At 47.3% G+C, this 20,880-nt stretch overlaps 8 protein-coding genes across 8 annotated transcripts; 3 read left to right on the forward strand and 5 right to left on the reverse strand.

The window, feature by feature from the left end:
- Nucleotides 1-1,030: 1,030 nt before the first annotated feature.
- GGS25DRAFT_525186 (uncharacterized protein) lies at nucleotides 1,031-2,125 on the reverse strand (the record flags this gene model as incomplete). The annotated part of the gene is made up of 1 exon (XM_049264737.1): nucleotides 1,031-2,125. One exon carries the CDS (start codon nucleotides 2,123-2,125, stop codon nucleotides 1,031-1,033), a length of 1,095 nt encoding a protein of 364 aa, XP_049112809.1.
- Nucleotides 2,126-4,135: 2,010 nt separating this feature from the next.
- On the reverse strand, nucleotides 4,136-5,768 carry GGS25DRAFT_440730 (uncharacterized protein). Its single transcript, XM_049258726.1, has one exon. It carries the CDS (start codon nucleotides 5,458-5,460, stop codon nucleotides 4,261-4,263), a length of 1,200 nt encoding a protein of 399 aa, XP_049112810.1. The 5' UTR covers nucleotides 5,461-5,768; the 3' UTR covers nucleotides 4,136-4,260.
- A 1,502-nt stretch (nucleotides 5,769-7,270) lies between these two features.
- On the forward strand, nucleotides 7,271-8,947 carry GGS25DRAFT_440846 (glutaminyl-peptide cyclotransferase). The gene has a single exon (XM_049258727.1). The coding sequence runs from the start codon at nucleotides 7,422-7,424 to the stop codon at nucleotides 8,622-8,624; it is 1,203 nt and encodes a 400-aa protein (XP_049112811.1). The 5' UTR covers nucleotides 7,271-7,421; the 3' UTR covers nucleotides 8,625-8,947.
- A 27-nt stretch (nucleotides 8,948-8,974) lies between these two features.
- Nucleotides 8,975-10,751, forward strand: GGS25DRAFT_506135 (Dolichyl-diphosphooligosaccharide--protein glycosyltransferase subunit Swp1). Its single transcript, XM_049262284.1, has 4 exons — nucleotides 8,975-9,310; nucleotides 9,421-9,622; nucleotides 9,693-9,980; nucleotides 10,085-10,751. The coding sequence occupies exons 1-4, from the start codon at nucleotides 9,156-9,158 to the stop codon at nucleotides 10,322-10,324; spliced, it is 885 nt and encodes a 294-aa protein (XP_049112812.1). The 5' UTR covers nucleotides 8,975-9,155; the 3' UTR covers nucleotides 10,325-10,751.
- A 317-nt stretch (nucleotides 10,752-11,068) lies between these two features.
- GGS25DRAFT_506136 (CDP-alcohol phosphatidyltransferase) lies at nucleotides 11,069-13,804 on the reverse strand. The gene is given in 5 exon segments (XM_049262285.1): nucleotides 11,069-11,195; nucleotides 11,206-12,767; nucleotides 12,851-12,976; nucleotides 13,043-13,152; nucleotides 13,227-13,804. 4 exon segments carry the CDS (start codon nucleotides 13,243-13,245, stop codon nucleotides 11,748-11,750), a joined length of 1,275 nt encoding a protein of 424 aa, XP_049112813.1. The 5' UTR covers nucleotides 13,246-13,804; the 3' UTR covers nucleotides 11,069-11,195; nucleotides 11,206-11,747.
- An 824-nt stretch (nucleotides 13,805-14,628) lies between these two features.
- GGS25DRAFT_525191 (uncharacterized protein) lies at nucleotides 14,629-15,366 on the reverse strand (the record flags this gene model as incomplete). Its single annotated transcript, XM_049264738.1, has 3 exons — nucleotides 14,629-15,030; nucleotides 15,112-15,200; nucleotides 15,264-15,366. The coding sequence occupies 3 exons, from the start codon at nucleotides 15,364-15,366 to the stop codon at nucleotides 14,629-14,631; spliced, it is 594 nt and encodes a 197-aa protein (XP_049112814.1).
- Nucleotides 15,367-19,207: 3,841 nt separating this feature from the next.
- GGS25DRAFT_525192 (Phox-like protein) lies at nucleotides 19,208-20,077 on the forward strand (the record flags this gene model as incomplete). The annotated part of the gene is made up of 3 exons (XM_049264739.1): nucleotides 19,208-19,696; nucleotides 19,773-19,951; nucleotides 20,014-20,077. 3 exons carry the CDS (start codon nucleotides 19,208-19,210, stop codon nucleotides 20,075-20,077), a joined length of 732 nt encoding a protein of 243 aa, XP_049112815.1.
- Nucleotides 20,078-20,254: 177 nt separating this feature from the next.
- Nucleotides 20,255-20,845, reverse strand: GGS25DRAFT_441093 (uncharacterized protein). The gene has a single exon (XM_049258730.1). The coding sequence runs from the start codon at nucleotides 20,747-20,749 to the stop codon at nucleotides 20,432-20,434; it is 318 nt and encodes a 105-aa protein (XP_049112816.1). The 5' UTR covers nucleotides 20,750-20,845; the 3' UTR covers nucleotides 20,255-20,431.
- Between the last annotated feature and the right edge of the window lie 35 nt (nucleotides 20,846-20,880).

The following is a 20,880-nucleotide window of genomic DNA, read 5'->3' on the forward strand; positions in this document are numbered from 1 at the left end:
GTAGAGCCACCAGGGTAAGTCGATAACAAAAAAAAAAAAAAGAACAACAAAAATACACCGCCAGCAAATTTCAGGCTACCTTTTTTGCAAACGACCAACAAAAAACGCCTCCTCTTGCTTAGGTAGGTTAGGTTAGGTTAGGTACACAGACGAAGAGGGGTGGGAAAAGACAAAAAAAAAAAAATCTGCTGGTGCTGCTGCTGCTGCTGAGTGCAAATAATAAAACGGCCATGATAAGAATGATGCAGCCCACAACTCCTCATACAAAGTCCCCGATGACTTCAAAGCAAGCAAGATGATGAAAAAAAAAGCAAAATCGATCGATGTGGTTTCCGTTCTGTCCACCGGTCTGTTCTCCCCTTTTTCGAAAAGGCTGCATAATTCCATTGACTCACGAATTTATGGCAACAAAAGCAATGGTCTCAAGGATTCTCTAGCTACTAGAGAGGTAGGTGATTTAGTTTGATAAAAATGCGTAGGTAGGTAGGTAGGTAGGTTTGCATGTAGTAAGGAGCCCCCTAAATTTCAGACTCCTACTTTCGTTGACGCAGGTTGTTGAATATAGGCTGGACAACATAGGTTGAACTCGCTCGCTCTGGAACGTCGAAAGTAATATCGGACCATCTTCCAACACCAAGAACCACAACACAACTTCATCATCAAAAGTAGTCGCTGTTATCGCCACATCAGTGTATAATTCTAGGGTCGAGACTTGACTGCTTTGATCGTGACCTTTCCTCCCGCCTCCAGAATCTACCAACAGTGCCAAATGTCGATCCATATGCTTCAAAAAAAGTCCTTCACTCGTTGGTATGCGCATCATTAAGTGGTCTAGCAGAATGCAACAGCCATCAAGGCCGGTTGTAAATCATCGCATGCAACATCAAAAAAATTACTTAGTGACTGAGCACTAAGAACGCCTCGAGAGTTGAGAGAAATCGTATATGATGTAGGGGTATCGAAGAATGGAGCGCTTAATGTTGCGGTATTCACGTCAAAGACTGACGTTATTCCGTTGAATATGAACTACCTATGGAAGAGAGATGTAGGTTTGAGTGCCGGACTGGGCGGTCCGCTGTAGACGCACTTCTGAGGTATTATTGGTAGTGGTAGATGATTCACTGGCTGGGAGCCGTAAATCTGAATAGTTGCGACGCCAATTTCGCTCTCTTGTCTCTCGTTCCCTCGTCTCCCTTTCCCTTGCCAAATAAAGCCTCTGCAGTATATCTCCAGATGATCTCTGTGATGGACGCTCGCCCGATATCGGTGTCAGTGACTCTTGGCCTCTATTCGGTGTCGGTGATTCTTGGCCTCTACTCAGTGGTTCATTTTCTAGGGCATATCGGAGTACGCCATGAAGGAAGTCCGGGATCTCGCCCCAATGGCCAGCTCGTGCCGCATTGAGCATTCGTGGTGGGAAAAGTGTTTGCGGAGTGAGGGTGAGGTTATTGGATTCTCGTACGATCTGCTCTGTGAGGAATGGAAGTTCGCCAGACTCGATTGCGTTCTTTAACCACTGCTCCCATTCTTCGTCTAGGGGCAATGAAGTATCCCCAGCCTCGTGGCGTGCAGCTCGTTCACGAAGGCGTTCGTTTAAGGCGACACCAACGCTCGTAAGTTCACCATCACTATCTTCCTCTTCCTCCTCACCTTCCATATCTTCATCTACTGTTGCCGTGCTGTCCACCGCAGTCTGGGTCTGCGTTGCTCGTGCCGTCTGTGGTCTATCCTCAGGCTCGACCCATTCGGAAATGTCATCAAAAGCTGTATCATGGATGACGATTCCAGAATCCCTCTCGAACCGCTCCTTGGCCCATCTTGTACCTTCCCATTTGGTTAGATTTGCAATCTCGGAATTAGTTAGGCGCAAGGCATCAAATGCCCTAAACAGGCGACGATGCCATGGCCAGCGACTGAGTCGTATACGATGAATACGGTGGGTGTAGTCGAGGCCTGGGTACTTGGCTTCTTGGGTATCAAGATGGCCATAGAAGGAATGGACTTCCTGGCGGACTTCGGGAATAAGGCTTCGGTGAAGGAGAGTATGGAAGTTTTGTGGATCGCTTGTTCGGGGTTTGGGAAACATGCACTCGTAAACGAGTTGATCAACTGGGCGGCCCTTCATCTCGATAGATGGTAATATTGTAAGATGGAAGTTTGGAAGTTGTATTGAAGACGGTATAGGTTGGAAGTCTCGCCAGATTGAAACGTTCGGTAAGCAACGCCAAATAGGCAGAGATCGTAACTAGACTAGAATAGAATAGAATACGATGGAACGTGATAGACAAAGGGTGATTTTGGGACCAATGTCGACGACGCCGCTGAGGCTAGTTAGAGTAAAGTTTCGTATTTGGTAGATGTTGGAAACAATAACGTGAACGAAAGTGAACCTTGAATTAGTTAAGTTTTTTGTGGCCCAGAAGAATTCGCAGGTATCGTGGACAAAGGTAGAAGACGCTAACTACCTAGTACTAGGTAGGCAGTTGTTGTGTGCGTGTGTGCGTTGGCGTGTGGAGGGGCCCAAGAATGGTTGAAGGGGGACCGAGGCGAGAGTGGGAATAGGAACGAACCGTGCTTACCGTTTGGTTTGATTCCTTTGACCCTTTTTTTTTCTTGTCCTTTTTTTTCTTTTCGTCTTCTCTCTTTGGGTTTTCAATATATACCTAATTAGAGGCGTCTATGTAGGTAGTAGGTGGGTTGTCAATGTGGATTCGTAAAGTGTGAACTGTCTAAAAATAAAAATAAATAGAAGAATGAGTTTGTATAAGGTGACACAGGAGACTCCAATCACTACATAGTAGTTACCTAGTAACTAACTACATGTACTAGAAGGAATGTACGGCGGGTGGAAAGTTTAAAGGTAGCCTGGCGCAGTGGCACTGAATAGTAAGGGTAGTAAGGTACCTACTATATTAGCCCCTGCCTAATGATAGTGGTAGGTGGTAAGGTTAGGTGGTAAGCAGGTAGGGTGACAGGGCGTTTGTTGTGGGAGGGAGAACACTGAAAGGGAAAGAAGAGGGAACAGACAACATTGAAATCCAATCCATTCGATCCTCAAGATTCTCGATTGGGATTGGTACTTTCCCGCATGGTGTAACAGGGTATGGGCCCAGAAGGGCGGTGATTACAGGCATCTTCCATTGCTTCGATTGGCTAAGTGGATGCTTCCCATTGAGGTTACTAATGCCTTTATCCACTTTGGGCAATTTATAATGAGATATCCATGATATCCATACCAATTATTATGTCCGTTGCATATCGGTATCTCCTTCCATCTGAGGCTACTGTACCTATCCGAGCCAGTTCAATGTGGCTATTAACGCTATTAACGCTATTCAAGTTAACTAACCTAGGTACCTATGTAGTATTAAACCCATCTGAGCCTAGCAGCCTAACCTACCCAGCTTGATGCCTCCTTACTTCAAGGTTACTTACCTACTACCTTAACTACCTGCCTACCTTTAAAGTAATAAAGTTGCCTCACACATAGTAGTAGGTATCAGTTCCTAGTAGAACTTCCTACCCCTAAGAACATTATGAAGGGACTTCCACAACTTCAAATTATTGTCAATGTTTCTGTTGGTCTGGTCGTATAAAAATACATCTTACATCTACCTACCTAGGTTAGGCAGTACCTAGAGTTCATCCAAGACACAACAACCTGCGACAAGGCTACCTGTCCTTTGCTGAGTAGCCCAAAGCATCACACATGTGCATGTCGTATGATATACATGTCATATACGGCTGAGATCGACTCTACCGAGTCTCCGATCCGATACTACCGGTGCTACCTAGGCACGGGATAAGTGGCTCGTCTATACATACCAAACATCATAAATGCATACCTACTTGATAGGTAGGTACCTATACTATGGTGTTCATATATCAGCTTACCACAAACCACTGCGGGAACCATTTGACCTCGACCCGCACCCGCACTCGCATTGCTGTTCTGTAGGAATCCGGAGGCTTGACGGAAAGGGTGCCTACTTAATTACAGTGCACAAATGGGCTTCCCGTCACCTATTCAACACCTCTCTGTTAGGCAGTTCCATAGCCTCAGGGGCTGTATAACATCACTTTGTTCAGGTCATATTAGTCAGTCATGTTAGTCCGAAACATGTATGTAGCATTCCATCAACTAATTGGAGTTATATGGGCGTGTACCCTCGCTAATATCATTCAAGCTATCCTATAACGCAGCAGTTAAGTTAGTAAGTAAGTAGGTAAGTGCATCTTATACACCGATTTGCATCGAATTCATAACACATTTAGACAGCCCGCTCGCTCCGCCCGTCTACGTGCCCTTGTCTCCTCTTCCTCTGCCTCGCGGCAGGCCTCTCGTACATACCCCCCCTTGACGGCCTCATTGGAACGTCTGCACCGGAAGTCCTTCTCACGGAGCGCCGTGACCCACTGAGGCTCGAACGGCGTCTTGGCGTTGCCGAGGTCTTTCCAGACAATCACATTGACCATAATCTTGTCTTCGACCAAGTCAATCTGGACACAACTGTCAGTGCTGCAGTGCGGACAGTTGAAGGCCCGTCTGCTCGGCCCGTACAAGCTGCACCAATATGTATCCAGCACTGACTTGTCGAGAGGCGCGTATAACCGGGTTGTCCGATACCTCATACACGCCTTCAATAGGCCTCGTTTTTCCCTGAAGCTGTAGTCCAGAAACCGGTGCCGAAAGTGCGGACATATCTTGAACGACCATACCTCCCGCCGCCAGTCGAGAAGACGGAGCTCCCATCTATACACCGGGTCTCGCTTCTTCGGCGTTATGGAGAAGCGTACAGCTTGCTTTAAGAGAAATCTGTTTCGGTACCACCAGGGTGTGTTGAAATAGTAAAAGTCGGGCCGCGATCTTCCGTTGCCAGGCACCAACCCGCAGCACGAGAGAGAGGCGGCTCGACTCATTTGCGCTTCCAGTGTCCCCGCACTTCGGACCCAGTACAAGTGATAGTACGCCAGCGCGTAACAGATCGGGGCATAGATAGGGTTAAGAGGGTCAACGGTAGACGTGTCCCGGTGCAATGTCGACCATATGCGCTCACTCTCTTGGACCTCGTCGTACTCGGGCATAGTTTTCGATCCAAACAACCACTCGAGGATGCCGAGTTTCTTTTTATTCGAGGGAATGTGGTGGTTCCACGCGATGGGCAACCTCTTGGGGTTGTGGAGCGAGCATCCCTCTACTGGCCCGAAAACGCACGGGGGGTTTCCAGCCCAACCTTGTGAGCTGACGAGCTTGAAGGGGTAGCTTGCATTGCAGCCCGCACACGGTGCAGTTTTCGTCTTCTCGTCATCCTTATCGCCTTTATCCCGGGCACTAATTGTGCATTGTTTCTTACTGCGATGTAAAAAATTGGCGAACCTTTGACGCGGCTCCCGAGGAGGCAAGTCATTCCTTTGGGAGGTCGGCAAGGATCCTACTAACGTAGATGAACCCGACGACATGATGATGTTGCTCGTTTGATGAAAAAGAAAATACGCAAAGGGGGGGATATACTGCCGATGATGAAAATTAGGGAGAAGTGGCAATTATGGGACCGACCCGATTTATTTATTCAAGGCTCTAAGTAAGTAAACGATGTCAGTTAAGAGTTGGAGGAGACTGGACTCGAGACTTGGTGTTGATTAAAAGGAGCAGGATACAATAAGCAAAAACCCAATATCTGAAGGCGTCTCATAAAGGGGAATGGCGCATTTGCGTTTGGGTCCCAACTCTAAAATCGCACCAGCAAAAAAAAAAAAAAAAAAAAAAAAAGTTGCTTCTCACTTTCACTCTGCGATGCTGGGTGTGCTTGATAACCAAGGGTTGGCGGAACGGTGCTTATCAAAGTTTTGGTGAAGGCTTTGGTGAGATAGATGTGTGTGGTGTTCCTATATGAGCCGCTATCGAAATAGGCTCGTGCCCGAGTAGCCCAATCGTGGCCCTGCTGACTGGTCTCGGTGGTCTCGGTGGTCGAGTGTCTGTCGCTTTGAGCTTCTCCCCGTCACTAGAACACTTTGTACTATGTACGCTTGGGCAAAACCATACCACGTACCTTTTTATTCCTCTTCTCTCCCACTCTCTACCTAAGTAAATGAGGAACAAATTGGCTAAGCAGCTTGGTTTGTGCCTTTCTGGCTACTTGGTATTTGTAGGTTGTGCGATTGCCTATGCGGAAAAGGGGGTTTACTTGTTCTAGTCTACGCCCATCTAAGAGCCGAACCGGATTTCCTCCAAAGCCCATAGAGATCGGATGTCCTACCTACTTACCGACCTACCGATATCACAGCTACCCATCTACCACTTTATGTAAGGTAGCATGCGGGGTCTAAGTATGTGCTGTTGCTTACCACTGGCGCAAGGCCGATGTGACGTTCAATCAACTGGATGCATACACTGACCTCCTGCGCAAGTGAGGCTAGCCCTCTGAACCACTGGCACTGGGCTTCTCACATTCGCCCCTGCCTCTTGCACGGAGTGAGGCTTATTCTTTTTTTTTCATGTTGACCTATCATGTTGTTATGCCCACAAACATAAAAAAGACCTTACATAGGAAGTCTTCTATTAATAGTAGGTAGCTTATCAGCAAGAGCCTATCTGTGCTTTAGAGGCCATGTTGCTGGGCTAGAACCCTACTCCGTAGTTCTGTTTCTCTTGGACGGCTTGATCCCCCGTCTTTCGGGCAACTCCGATGGGTTTCTGATGGCCGCTGGCTTGCTACCTAGGGAATATACCTACCTTGGGCGAGGGAGATGTCTAGCAACGTCGTGTTCACCTTTCAACATCGTCTACTACCCCCGTTGTATACGATTTGCTTCTTGTTAAAACCTGGACATGCGTGTGCTTGTAATATACTGACTATTGGACATTTTGTTCATTGTTGTGAAGCTTGTGTCTCAATATTGCAATCCCTTTCGTTATATGTAGGTAGGTATTTTTTTCAGTTCTTTGTTCGATGCATGAAATTATTGGAATTTTAAAAGCGCCATGTATTGATATTTCGTCAGTGGCTCAATTATCTGCCACTGTTCCTTTTTGATATTGCCAAGACATGGATGCTCCCTGCATATTGCGGCTACGGCGCCTAGTGCATCCATCCCTTGCGTTCATCACTAAGGCAGGAACCTTCAGGGTTCCAATCCACCATCGGAGAAATTTAGCCGCGACTCCTAAGATTAATGTAGAGTACAAACCTAGTAAGATTATCGCTACTTTTGTAAGTACCCAAGTACCTCTATAGTAGGTAGTATCCATTTAAATTATCCATTTCCAAGTTACCAACCACGTACCCCATAACTAACTGCTACTCCATATTATTACCATCCGTATCCACGTTTTATCTTCGTAGTAATTAATTAGCGAATTCCTGATTTAAAACCGTCCCGATGTCGACGTGGCGCGCGCTATTGCTTTATTGCAGGCTTCAATGGGTTGCATGAGGGCGTCCCTACAATGGGCTCACACCAAATCCGTTTTCCTACTCCTATTTTTACTCCCATTCCTTTTTTCTGCCCGCGTTCTCGCCTACGAGGAGTTATCTGACGATGCCCTCCGCACCATCCCCTCCGGCGGCGCCGACTTCGACATCAACCACGGCGCCCTCCTCTCGCCCATCCTGATCCCTCGGGTGCCCGGCACCCCGGGGTCGATCGCGGCGCAGCACCACTTCGTCGACTTCTTCTCGCGGCAGCTGCCGGCGTGGCGGCTCGACTGGCACAACTCGACATCCAAGACCCCGGCCACCGGCGACGCGGACGTGCCCTTCAAGAACCTCGTCTTCACGCGCGACCCGCCGTGGGCGCAGCGTGGGGACGTCAGCCGCCTGACGCTGGTCGCGCACTACGACAGCCTGCACCAGCCGGACGGGTTCGTCGGGGCCACGGACAGCGCGGCGCCGTGTGCGATGTTGATGCACGTCGCGCGCAGCATCGACGATGCGCTGACGCGGAAGTGGGAGGCCGTGGAGGCGGCGGGGGACGCGGGCATGGGGCTCGAGGACGACGAGAAGGGCGTGCAGATCCTGCTGCTCGACGGTGAGGAGGCCTGGGTCAGCTGGACGGCCACGGATTCGTTATACGGCGCCCGCGCGCTGGCCGAGAGCTGGGACGCGGAAGTGCACCCCGCGAACTCGGCGTACCGGACCCCGCTCGAGTCGATCAGCCTCTTCCTGCTCATAGACCTGCTCGGGGCGGCGGATCCTCGCGTGCCGTCGTACTTTTTGCCGACGCACGGGGCGTACTTGGGCATGGCGAAGATCGAAGAGCGGATGCGGAAGCTCGGACTGCTGCGGACGGAATCGAAGCAGCCCTTTCTCTCGGACGCGGGGAAGGAGGCGGCCCAGTTCACGAAGGGGTATATTCAGGATGATCACGTGCCGTTTCTGGTGCGAGGAGTGGAGGTTCTGCATATCATTCCCTTCCCGTTCCCCGTTACGTGGCATACGATGGACGATGACGGGGAGCACTTGGACCCAGCGACGGTGGATGACTGGGCGAAGATTGTGACAGCGTTTGCGGCGGAGTGGATGGAGTTGGATGGTTTTATGAGCCAGCCTCAGAAGGAGAAGGAGAAGGAGAAGGAGAAGGAGAAGGAGAAGGAGAAGGGTATTAGAGATAGGTCGGAGCTATGAGGTTAGTCTTGCTCATGGCTGTAATTTGAGCATGCATATTTAAAGTCTCGGAGTCTTATGTCTCCCTTTTTAGGTACTTATATGTACATATTGCTTGCAATGCTCTTTAAACAAGTACGAAAAAGAGAATACTACCGGTACTCCCAAGCAGGATGATAGGGGGAGCTCGCTCTCCAGGACAAGACCGTGTGAATACTGCCCCGCACATTAAATATTCGCACCGTCACATCCCAGATTTACAGGTATTACGGTCGACCTAGCGTACCTAGGTACATAGCTTCAAACCACGTCAGCCACAACGACACTAAAAAGAAAAAAGTGGAACGGGTGTTCTGTTCAATTGACGAAGCTTCAAAGTACCTACCTCTATCTACTGAGGTACCTACTGTAGTTACTAATTTCTTAAGGTTTCCAAGTCGCACTCGAACTTACAACCTCGCAACAAATTCAATTGCTCTAAGCTACCAGTCGCCTCCATTGATTGAACATCACAGAAACAAAGAAAAGAAAAGAGAATTAGAATAGCCCACCATGCGCTTCGCACGCTCTTTGGCAGCGCCCCTCCTACTTCTAGCCGCTGGTGCGGCCCAGGCTGCTGCTTCTTCGTCTTGGGGCTTCGATGACGCGAGGGTCACTGTGAGCGCGAAGAAAGCTACCGACGGCGCCAAGTCAAAGGATGTCCAGCAGTAGGTTATTTTATATATATAAGTGGTGTTGGCGATGACGATTGATTGTTATATGGGAGCAAGGCGAAAGAATTATGCTGACAGTTGGTTGTGCGACACAAAAAAAATAGATTCAACGATAAATCGGATGTTCTTTCTAAACCTGTAACGTTCGACAGCGACGACAGCTTGAAGATCCTCTTGACGATCAAGGAGAGCGGCAAGGGCAAGCGTCCGCACCAGGCATTCCTGGTTCTCCGGGAACCTACCACGGGCCTCGAGACACCATTTCCCTTAACCGTCAAGGACAACGGGAAGGCCACTGTTGAGATTGTACGTCCTGTGCAAACTACCCAATACATTCTAATTCTACTCCATTCTAACGCACATAATCCCCTAACAGAAACACGCCGACCTCCCCGTCCAATTCGCAACCGCCGACAAACCTGTCACGGCCTCTCTCCTCCTAGCCTCGTTTGGCTCGTCCGAGGGTCTCAAGAAGGACATATTCGACGTCGAGATCACGCGGAACCCGGCCGCGAAGCCCATCGTCTACGAGAAGCCCCTGCGCTACGGCAAGTTGGAGGAGATCCATCACATCTTCCGCGCCGACCCCAAGAGCCCCCCCAAGGTCATATCGCTCGTCTTTGTGTTGGCTATCTTGGCTACCGTACCGGCTCTCTTCATCGGCGTACGTTTTAACTACTTACACCCCTTACTAGATACCTCCCTACATGTCTATCTATCCATTGCCCACCCCAGAGAAAAAACACTAACAAGAGTAATAAAAAACAGTGGCTCGTCCTCGGCGGCAACGTCTCCCACCTCCCCAAGGCCCTAGGCGCCGCCCCCATCGCTCACAGCGTCTTCTTCGGCTCCATCATCGCTATGGAAGGCGTCTTCTACATGTACTATCTCAGCTGGAACCTATTCCAGGTCCTCCCCGTTATCGGTGTCGTGAGCACCACCGCCTTCCTGAGCGGCGTCAAGGCGCTGGGCGAAGTGCAGAGCCGCCGGTTGGCTGGGGAGAGGTGAAGAAGATTTTTCTCTTTTTCTGTTTGCTTATGTGTGATGCAAGTTCGTGGAGAGGGGATAGGGAAGGAGATAGAAGGGGGGGATTGGACGTGTACCTAGGTTGTGTGACCAAATTTCTTTGCGACCTTCCAGAGACTGAAAAGAAATGCTGCCGCTGTGTATTCCGTGGTCGAAAAGGACCGTGATATTGGGACATACACAAAACTGTGCTATTGTCTTTGGTTCTGTTCACGAACTCAAATAGGGGTCAGATGGCGCGGTATGGTTTTCAACTAGCAAGGACGAGTGTGAGGGGAAAAAAAGGAGGAAGGGGGAGCAGGTAAATTAAAAGGCCAATAAGTCTATAAGCTACTAGGTAGGTAACGAAGAAATGTATAACAAGTGCAACTATACCTACAGTTATGTACGTACATCTTGATACTCTGGTGGTCGTTTCCTTTCCCTAAGTTTTTATATGCATGTCCCCCCTTTCTGTTCTCTTCCATACAGCCCCTGAGCTAAATCTAAGAACAGCATGTCACTAGGTTAGGTAGGTATCTGCATGCATAATACCTACCTAGGTATACATAGGTATATTTCGTTCCGTATAACATATCTACCACCAGGCACGTACTACACACCCAGACACCACATATGTGCAATGCAAACCCGTCAAGCAGCCCATTAGTATACCTACATAGTCTAGCTACCTAACCTAGGCATCTCATTCATTTCCTCCCCATCCCATCCCATCCCATCCCCCCCTTTTCACCATTTTCTTTTCTATTCTATTCTACCGATTCAGAATGCCGGCCTACATGTACCTCCACCATCGCAATGCAACGCAAACTAAATACAATACAATACAATATCGTAGTAGACAACAAACAACAACAAACAACAACAAACAACAACAACAATAATAATAATAGACACATAAACTTGGCAAATAGTAGTAGTAGTAGCAAGAACGAAACACAACCACAAAACACTCGCCTTCTAAATAACTATCTGCTTCACCGCTGGAAATTGGAATGTGGCCAGTCCGGTCCAGCTTCATGAAAAAGGGGGGAAGATTGTCCACCTAAACTAGGTTAGGTAGCTAAGTTCAGTGGACCACAGGTGCCAGATAGTCGATGCGTCCAGCGAAGTCAAATGAAATGAAGCGAAGACAGGATATCCCATAGCCTTTGGATCTTCCTTCTTTTCTGCGATATATTACATTAACATAGGTAGGTGGAGGCTATGCGGGTAGTATGTATGTAAGAGCCCAATCTTCTTTGTTCAAGAAGGGGGTGGTTTCTCCCCCCCTTTTTTCCCTTTTCCAGAATCGTGTCGTAATCCCTCATGAGCGGCCTCAAGCTCTTTGTGTGTGTCTATGTATAGACATTTCCCATTTTTTGCTCCTCCCCGTCTATTATTAATAAAATTCCCAAATCCCATTTTACTGCGACTTTTTCCCATTTGCAGCCCCATTAGCTTCAAGCTCCCGTTTGCGCTTGTTCTCCAGCTGCTTCTCACGCGGGATCGTCAGGCAGTTGATGCCCAGAAAGTTGCATATGCTCGTTGTAACTAGGTAAGCCCAGCGGAAGTAGACAATGAAGGCGAACACGAAGTAGCCACATAGGTAATAGTACTCGAGCTCCGCAGTGATAGGGGCTAATCCAAGGCGTGGTAGGTTGCCTAGAACAGCACCACCCACCAACGGAACCAACATCACAGTCCAATACGGGAAAGGTTGGCGGGTTAGATGAGCAAGGATCATCTTGGTTGTCATGCGCCCGAACACAAGGGACATGGTTAGGCAGAAAAGCACCAAGTGATTCTCGCGCAAAAGGGTCGAATGAGGGGAGTAGAGCCAGGTGCCGATCGAGATAGTATATACGCCCATGGGGATCCACTCAAGGAAGACCGGAAGAATAGGCAGCTTGTCCCGTCTCCTGGCCTTGACGACATTCAAGACGCAAAATGGCATGTGACCGAAAACGAGGGAGCCCACAATAATGAGGATCCAGATATCGCGAATCGAACGGTCACCAACAACGTGGTCATAGCCAAAAAGGTTGTCCTTTCCTAGAATGTCGATGATACGCTCTGTCCAGATATCAGGTCCATAGATACCCGAGATTGCCATCAAGCTGCACGCAATAAGGATACCTTCCGTGGGGCCGTTAAAATAGCCTAGGTATAGGGTGTGGGTGTGGTATGTCTCCCAGGTCGAGAAGAACATGGGAAGGCAAGGGCAAAGAGCCGTAAAGACGCCTGATTTAGAGGTTCCTAGGGCCATGGCGGCCGTCTCCAGTAAGCTACCGAGGGTACAGTTTAACGAGTCGATACCGTGGTCGAATAGTTCGCCCAGACCGCTCGAGGTACCCGTTCGCCTAGCTTGTTTCCCATCAATATTGTCCATGGTTTGGTACATAAAGAGGCCGAATGCGAAGCTAAGGTATAGCCATGATGGGCCCTACGATTCGTCATATTATTAGTTACACTATGTTTCAATGGGTAGGTACCGCTGTTCTTGGTACAAGGTATGGTGGTACGTACAGGTCCTACTAGATCTGGTATGAATATTACCAGCAAAGCGATGTTTACGAGAATAAAGCAAAACCCAATCAGGGTCACCATATTCGGGGCTAGCCATAGTGGCAAAAGCTCAACGAAGGCATTCCACTGGACCAACTCTTAGCACTAGTAAAACGGAATTGCGACGACGGTCACAGGGACTTGGGGACGTACGTAAGGGCGGAGGATGTAATTTGATACGGGCGACTTGTCGACGGCCGAGTACTTGTAGGATTTTAGGTGGATGAGAGCATCGTCCGAGATACACTCAGCAATAGCGGTCTCTAGACATCAAGGCTAAGTCAGAGTCTGGGCGGTAGTCTTTAGGATGACATAGGATGCCAAGGGGCGAACATACTGCTATTATTGGGAGCCATGGTAGAGAACACTCTCCACTATGATCAGTTGTCGTAAGGTGGCTGGCGATCAACTCTGAGCCTGGTAAACCGAAGTTGGTAGGATCTGGACGTCAATCGGCAAGGGGCGCAAGGTGGTATAGAAAGTCGGGACAGTATTCGCGAGGCCAGTTTTCGTCAGATGGACTGATCAACTGGATGTCTAGGAAATGCGATTCCTGCAAGGCTATCTATTACGCGAATCCATGGAAGATGTCTGTATAGGAAAATAATAGGGTACAGGAGGTGAGAAGTAGGTAGAGTAGTAGGGGAAGACCTAGCACAAATGTGACATAAAAAAGGGTTGTAGACGGTTAGGTCGGTCAACGGTGTGTATAATAAAAAAGTAGGAGAGTAGAAGAACATTGAAGAGTTAATTAGTATGTACTATGAGTATGTACTACGTATGAGTTTTGGTGGGGCCGAGATTTTGGTCCCTTTTTCGGATCCACATGCAAAATGGGTGCTAAATGGGTGCTAAATGGGTTCTGAATGGGTTCTGTATGGGTTCTAGCTCAAATGTTCTTGCCTAGGTTCTCCGAGAACATGGGTTGCAGCTGCGTACCCTTACTGTTAGTCAGTGTTAGATCACGAATCAAGCTGTCCACTTTTGCACATGGCCCCCCTTTTTCTTTGATTCTTTTATGGAAGGTTCCATCTTATAAAGCCTGTTTAAATTGTAACTGTCCTAGGTTAAGGAATTGGCCCTGTGGCCCTGTCAATTGTATGTAACTTGTACATCGAAAATTAAACATTTACCTCCTCGAATCAATTGATGTTTTAATTACCGCTCAGATGAATTAGATCCATCTATATTACATCTAAAGATCGAGACGGACTTAAAACGGAGTCACGTTCACCAATGATGTCAGAAAACAAGGCAGATGATGTAAAGTAGTAAGCGGATCAGTTAAATCTTGATCTCATCTTGAATACCGTCGTATCTATCAAGACTCAAGTCCTTTTCCAATTATTAAATCGTTATGAGCTGTGAGCCTTCTGCTCCTTAAATGTCTCGACGGGATTTCCTTCCTTCTTTCGTCAAGCATGATGTTCAGGTTTGAGAAATCCCACGCTCCCAATTACAATATTATAATAGCAACACGATAGGCTCGTAGGTGGATAGCTGGGCATTGTCATCACACTATTGAGCCTCCTCGGTTGTGCATCTCGAATCGTTGCCTCTGATCATGAGAGGCCAAGGTTTTGTCGGTGTTGTGTGTTGTATAGGTAGGTAAATGGGTAAAGTCGAAGAGCCTCTCTTAACAACCAATATGTTCAGGGACGAGCATCAATTGCCAATCATAATATGTAAATCCGAAAGATTGCATCACTAGCACTGCCAGAATGGTCTCTGCTCCATGTCTAGAGAGCGAACACTCCTAGGCAAACACTAGCGGCGAGTACGACGAAACCGAACAGGCCATTGCTGTCGGCGGCACGGAAAGCAGCGTTGTCAGTCGTCGAACCTGAGCCACCATCTTCGCTGCCAGCTAGACCATTGTAAATAACGTCTCCGTCATCTGAAGCTGAGCTCGATGTTGCTGATGGGGCCGAGCTCGTCGAGGTCACGTTGACTCGCGTTGGGTTCCGGGCACCACATGGGTGGTCCTCTCGGCAAGAGCTAGAGCACGCATTGTCCTGTCCGCACCTTTGCACGCACTGATCGCCCCATTTTTGGCAAACGAAGAACGGAAGGGTCAGAGAGTACTCGGAGACATTGGGCTGCTTGTTGTCGCCGCACACGCAACCGTACTGTAGGGTTTTCTAAAGCACTGGGCGTCAGTCCCCGAAAGAAACACTGGAGTCCGTCGATTACCCCCGTATTTTTGCATAGTGGAAACTTACCGGATCGCAATCGTTAACTAAGGTCGACCCCGTAGATGTCTGTTGGCAGATCAATGGGCACGTGCTCTTCTCAGACTGGCACCAATTATCTGGATATCGTGTTAGTCACCAACTCAAGACTTCTTGTTAGGATCGTGAAAGCTTCGGCCTACTTCTGTCGGATAAAGACACTGAGCTCGGGTCAATGACATAGTCAGCTCGTACGGACGAGACGAACACAACGGCCGCAGCCAGAATGTTTCTTATCGAAGGCATGGTGAAGTTGGAGTTATGTGTAAGGCCACCCAGTATATTAGGTAGGTATGTATGTACGTACGTATGAAGTCGAGGTCGGTTGTGATTATTATTTATTAGTTTTATCCGATTGGAAGGACTGTGTGTGATATTAAAGGCAATATACGGCGGAAAAAGATTAAAAGGCAAGTGATTATTATTATAAATACCTAACGACTGAAGTGACCGAGTGCAAACGAGAGGAACGGCCCATAGATACGAAAGGGAAACTGGGGAAACAAGAGGAATGTCGAGAGAGAAAAGAGGTTCCGGGCAGATATCCAAGACGAGATGCCGGGGGTCTGCCTACATCTTGTACTGTATGGAGTAGGTACATAGATTACATAGCTATCTATGTACAATGTAACTACATGTAGTATCACCAGTAGTGGAAAATAAAGGAGATAGACATGGACTCCTGTTCGGCGTTGGTGGTCTCAGCGCTTTCTAAATCTCCAGTTTCTCTTATTAGTGGCTGTTTTTCTATCGGGTTGGACAGGGATCATAAGCAGCTATCGACCTATTTGTTACTGTAGCGGTGGTACATATGTATGTATAGTAGATCTGAGATATCAAAGATAGTTCAAGTGTTGTATGTATGTAACCCACCGTTGCTGTTGTCATGGATTTCGTTTCTTGTATACGAAGCAACTCCGTTAAAACCTAGATCACGAAAACCTAAGCTGGAGTTATTGTATGCAACTACATATTGTATCTGTCAACTAGATACACTCGCATACACAAGTTACGAGCTTTTGGCGTCCTCGTGGTCCTCATAGAAAAGGACTAAAAAACAGACTAATAACTTGGCTTCGTACATAGTAGTGCTCAGTTTTTGAATGTCTCATTAAATGAATCAAGGCATATCTAGTATGTATCTATAAAGTAGTATTTATATGTAGCATCTAGTACTACATCAAATATAGTACCCCGACCGGATTCCCTGCAAACCCGGGAAGATTTCACCGTTATGTCCCCGGTCCCTGTTTCAGAGCCTCAGAAGTTAGAATAGGATGTACATATATGTAGTTAGTTACATCCCTAGTACCTAATCCATACATACTAGGTACCTAGGTTAGTACCTAGTAGTATGCCCACATGGTAGCTTTGGATCGTTTGCTTGCAAATGTTTTACTTTAGAACAAATAAGAAAAAATAAAATTGTATCAAAGTAAGTTGGTACATAGTTCGAGCTTGTCAGTTGAAGTCACAACATTTACCGCCGATCATCTGTAACTATCGTCCGATATCTAGGTTGGACGGTGATCACATCGTCCACTATAAATACCTCCTAGATGTCGGTGTTTGTAACCCACAAGTGCAGTTATTGGTGCGAGAATATCAACGTACATACATATGTATGCATGTATGCGAAAACCTACGACGATACCGTATGGAGTATTTGTGTTCGGCATTCTGCTGCGGGCATTTTCATTGGTCCATAGTAAGATCAGATGCCATTTGGGGAAAGCGAACATTTTGCCATCCCCCTCGTTTTTTTTTGGTTGCTACGCCTCCCGAGTCCCGAACTTTGCTAGTCTGTCAACCCTAGGGAGTTGGTATAAAGCAGAGATTCTCGTATTGCAGACAAAGAGGGTAGGACTGCAGAAATCCGAAGCGTGACGATGCATACGACCTAAATGGTTCGCTTGCCTACCTACCTATGCATGCACTTTACGAAGTTGATTTTTGCCTTGGCCGGTTGATATTGGAGGCTATTTATGATGCATGTGGAAGTGTTGAGAATAGATAACTACGTAGATACCTACCCACGTTTTGCCCTCATCCAACTTCCAGCATTCCAACACCTACTAATTACTGTACCTACTACCTACCTACCTACCTAGCAGTATATATTATACTATGTATTATAAGCACTAGATACCTAGATGGAATGCTGATCGTGCGACCCCGCAACACTCACGTACATAGTACGAACGAACTTCAACGTCCTTCATGAACATTGGAAGCTCAAGTTTGGTAGGCTGGCAGGCAAGGAGGCAAGATAGATCCATATGAATTTCTTGAGTCCCCTAACCTTGGCTTAGAGTCCCCATCCGGATCGCCGTATTTCGAAGCAGGTGACCGAAGTCTCCGCCCCCCATCAAACAACGACATCTCCAAAGCCCAGCCTCTTTTATTTACCAATTCATACTCATACATACACACATCAACCTAGGCAGGTATGCTTGGGGACCACACACCACACCACTGCGTTCATCCTATCCAACTTGAGCAGGTATAATAGGCTTTTTCTACATAAATGCTTCAAGGTTATTAATTCGAACCATATCATGTAGGTACAACTTATAGTAGACAGTGCGCATGTTTCTGTCAAATTGTCAAATAGGGTAGCAGCATGATGCATGTAGGCTTCCAGCCTCTCGGTGAATTGCACATCCGTAGATGCCCACGGCACGGCATGCTGTAGTCTCACATGTCACCTCATTTTTATTATTTTCGGAAAATAACTATGTATAGTTAATGTGCCTACCTGACTAATCTATACATCTAAACATAGACTATAGACATCATAGGAGACGGGCACGGCGGCACGCAGACATCTCCCTAGGCTACTTACATTATCACGAAACGCCGCCGATGCCAGAGCGGAACAACAACCTCGCCCGCAACCGGACTTATCCGATGTTTTGCTAATAAGGGTCCCGTAGCTCCACCTTTTGAAAGACAGCATTCTCTTTTTTTCTTTCATTCAAATCATGCATATCTTTTTCTCGATGTTTTGGGTGGAACTTTTGTTTGTGTCATGGTCTTGGTGCTCCACACAAAAATAACCTCAGCCTGATAGATCGGCAGAAGATATCCCATGTGGCATTTCCTTACTTGACAAGCAAAAGATCAGCTATGGCCCTCTGATAGCTCAACTTCGGCGAGGTCAGCTATGACCCTACACAGAGCCAAACAGGTTCAGTGATTGGGCCATAGTTAGCTGGAGAATCTTTATTCCCCCACACGTGGAGAGGGTGATCTTCAGCTGAAACTCACCTCTCACCGAGATACGTGTTTGGACACAAACGTGCAACAGAATATCCAATTCAGAAATATTCGATATAAAAGAAACGAGATACTGTTATCCCAAACTTTTGTGTGATTCCGTTGACATATGTCTCTGTAATCGAAGAGCCATTCTTCAAGCAAGATATATCTGAGCCAAGAATCATTCCTTGGAGTAGACTGGTGACTTGATGTGAGACTGGAAAAGAGGCAGCACAATGTTGAGCATGAGGTTGAAGAATAGGTACCCGGTAGATATCTAAGTACACTTTGTACCAACCATCGAAGCTTCGAAAGATAATACGGCGTAGTAAATAGTTACATAGGTGATAACTACATGTACTACTAGTAGGTAGTACATAAATGACAACCCTGGACTCCTGGAGATTAGGTAGATAATCGATAAGATAGATGCCTGGCCTTGATCCCTGTAACTTATCACCAATCAGAATAAGATATGAATGCAGGGATACTTGTCGTAAATCGTCGTATCTTTCTACTGGCGGACTCCAGGAATTATTGCACCGTCGAACCTTACAACTACTAGTTACTAGGTTACCTTAGTCAACATACGCTTTTCTTGACACTTTGCTCCAAAAATTCCTTTGTCTCTTTATTATTGCCTTATCAGTAATAATTGACATCACATAACAGTTCCGAGTGCGTCCGATAATTCAACATTCAGAGAATTGAACCCAATAACCACCTTCAATACACTTGTTGCGGTCACCGTACAACTAGTCGCATCCACGAGAAACGTCACGACATCATCCCCCACCAACCCCTTGCATTCTGTGCGCCTGATTGAATGGCGTCGGTGGTAGCAACCCGACTTCCCAATGCCCACGTAGGCGGCATAGACAGAAATGTGCACAAGAACCTGTCGCAAACCACACTACGCCCGAATCCTCCCCCCTCGCCGCCCACAACCGAAACAGACACCGAGACAGAGTCCGACACCTCGAATTCGCCACCAAGGTTATTCACCACGCCTCCAAGAAGCCGAGCCAGGGAAGAACACGATGATGATACTTCATCTGTATCCTCGCCCGTTACATCACCGCCTTATTGGATGAACAACTACCCAAACCACACTAGGAATGTTTCCAGCACTTCCGTAGAATCCATACCAACCGGCGGCATCATACTACGCGACAACGAGAACAGTAGCCTAGACGATAGGGGCAGCGCCTGCTGGGCCAAGAGCGTCGAGATCACCGATTTCGTCACCGTCAACGGCAGCGCGACCAACATAGGAGCCTTTGTGGTCTGGAATATCAAAGTCGGGACACTAAGTGTGAGTCTTCACAGCTAAAAGAGCATGAATGGCAAATTTCTAGGACTATGGGCTTACACAATGATCTATCATATAGGGAAGCTACATGAACATCCGCAAGCGATACTCCGAATTCGACGACTTCCGCTGGCGCCTCATACGCACATTCCCTGGTTTCGAGGCGGCCGTGCCTGAGTTGCCACCCAAGGGCTTTGTGTCCAAGTTCAGGCCGAGGTTCTTGGAGAAGCGCCGTGCTGGTCTGCAATATTTTCTAAAGTAGGTCTCTCGCTTCCTCATAACCCCTAGGATAAATGGATGCTAACGCGATGGTTATCTAGTTGTATACTACTAAACCCGGAATTCTCTGGATCTCCCGTCCTGAAGGAGTTCCTCTTCTCATGATTCATGAGCCCCCCCTTTCCTAGCCTACAAATTGTCTAGTGAAGGGGGCTTGGCTGCGACGCCTACTATATACGAATCTCGACGCACGTTTTAACGAAGTAATGCATAATCCTGTACGAATACAATCGCTTTGGATACCCCAGAATAACGAAATTGAGGAAGTTGTGAAGATGAAAATGAGCCTTGAAATTTATAGTCTTATGTCGGCATCTTGGGACTTTCTATATGTAGATATTTATTTACTTTCATATATCTACTTACCTAGATAGGCACGGGGTATATAGGAAATGACTTTGGAGAAACCAACATGCATTCTAGACATGTATGTATCTTGAAAATCGTATCAAGATGTTACTAGGTTACATGGATTATATCATGGCCCGTATGAATATTGGCAATAGGGAGTAGGTAAATGCAAGTCGAGCCTAGGTAATATATAAGCCTAGCCAACGTACCTATACATGTATGTATGTTATGCCTACCTAGGGACCCAGCTATCCATGCCTTAGCCCAAACGACGGCGAAGTAGAAGAAGAAACAGAAGTACCGAAGATGACGGCCAAAGATGCATGCACAACGCAACCGCTCTATGCAATGAACCTCCGGCTGCAACAAGAACGCCCTGTCTATCAACCCGTTGGATACCTCATCCCCCCTCCCCTCCTTGCTCATCCCCGGTGGCTATAATTCATCCAGTGCCGTGTCTCCATTTTTTCCTCTTGATGTCCCCGATTTCCTCCGTCGTAGTCTGTAGTAGTAAGTACCCTAGGGATAGGCAGTAATATGAAATTTCAGATATGTAG

This window comes from Hypoxylon fragiforme (assembly GCF_022984875.1).
Source record: "Hypoxylon fragiforme strain CBS 206.31 chromosome Unknown GGS25scaffold_9, whole genome shotgun sequence".
In the NCBI taxonomy this organism is placed as follows: domain Eukaryota; kingdom Fungi; phylum Ascomycota; class Sordariomycetes; order Xylariales; family Hypoxylaceae; genus Hypoxylon; species Hypoxylon fragiforme.

Bases quoted from the DNA above. Each gene is read 5' to 3' on its own strand.
- GGS25DRAFT_440846 (XM_049258727.1), top strand. From the start codon at position 7,422: ATGGGTTGCATGAGGGCGTCCCTACAATGGGCTCACACCAAATCCGTT.
- GGS25DRAFT_506135 (XM_049262284.1), top strand. From the start codon at position 9,156: ATGCGCTTCGCACGCTCTTTGGCAGCGCCCCTCCTACTTCTAGCCGCT. The intron at 9,311-9,420 runs GTAGGTTATTTT...CAAAAAAAATAG, and splicing joins AAGTCAAAGGATGTCCAGCA to ATTCAACGATAAATCGGATG. The intron at 9,981-10,084 runs GTACGTTTTAAC...AATAAAAAACAG, and splicing joins TACCGGCTCTCTTCATCGGC to TGGCTCGTCCTCGGCGGCAA.
- GGS25DRAFT_440730 (XM_049258726.1), bottom strand. From the start codon at position 5,460: ATGTCGTCGGGTTCATCTACGTTAGTAGGATCCTTGCCGACCTCCCAA.
- GGS25DRAFT_506136 (XM_049262285.1), bottom strand. The intron at 12,977-13,042 runs GTACGTCCCCAA...GAGTTGGTCCAG, and splicing joins ATTACATCCTCCGCCCTTAC to TGGAATGCCTTCGTTGAGCT. The intron at 12,768-12,850 runs GTACGTACCACC...GACGAATCGTAG, and splicing joins TACCAGATCTAGTAGGACCT to GGCCCATCATGGCTATACCT.
- GGS25DRAFT_441093 (XM_049258730.1), bottom strand. From the start codon at position 20,749: ATGAGCAAGGAGGGGAGGGGGGATGAGGTATCCAACGGGTTGATAGAC.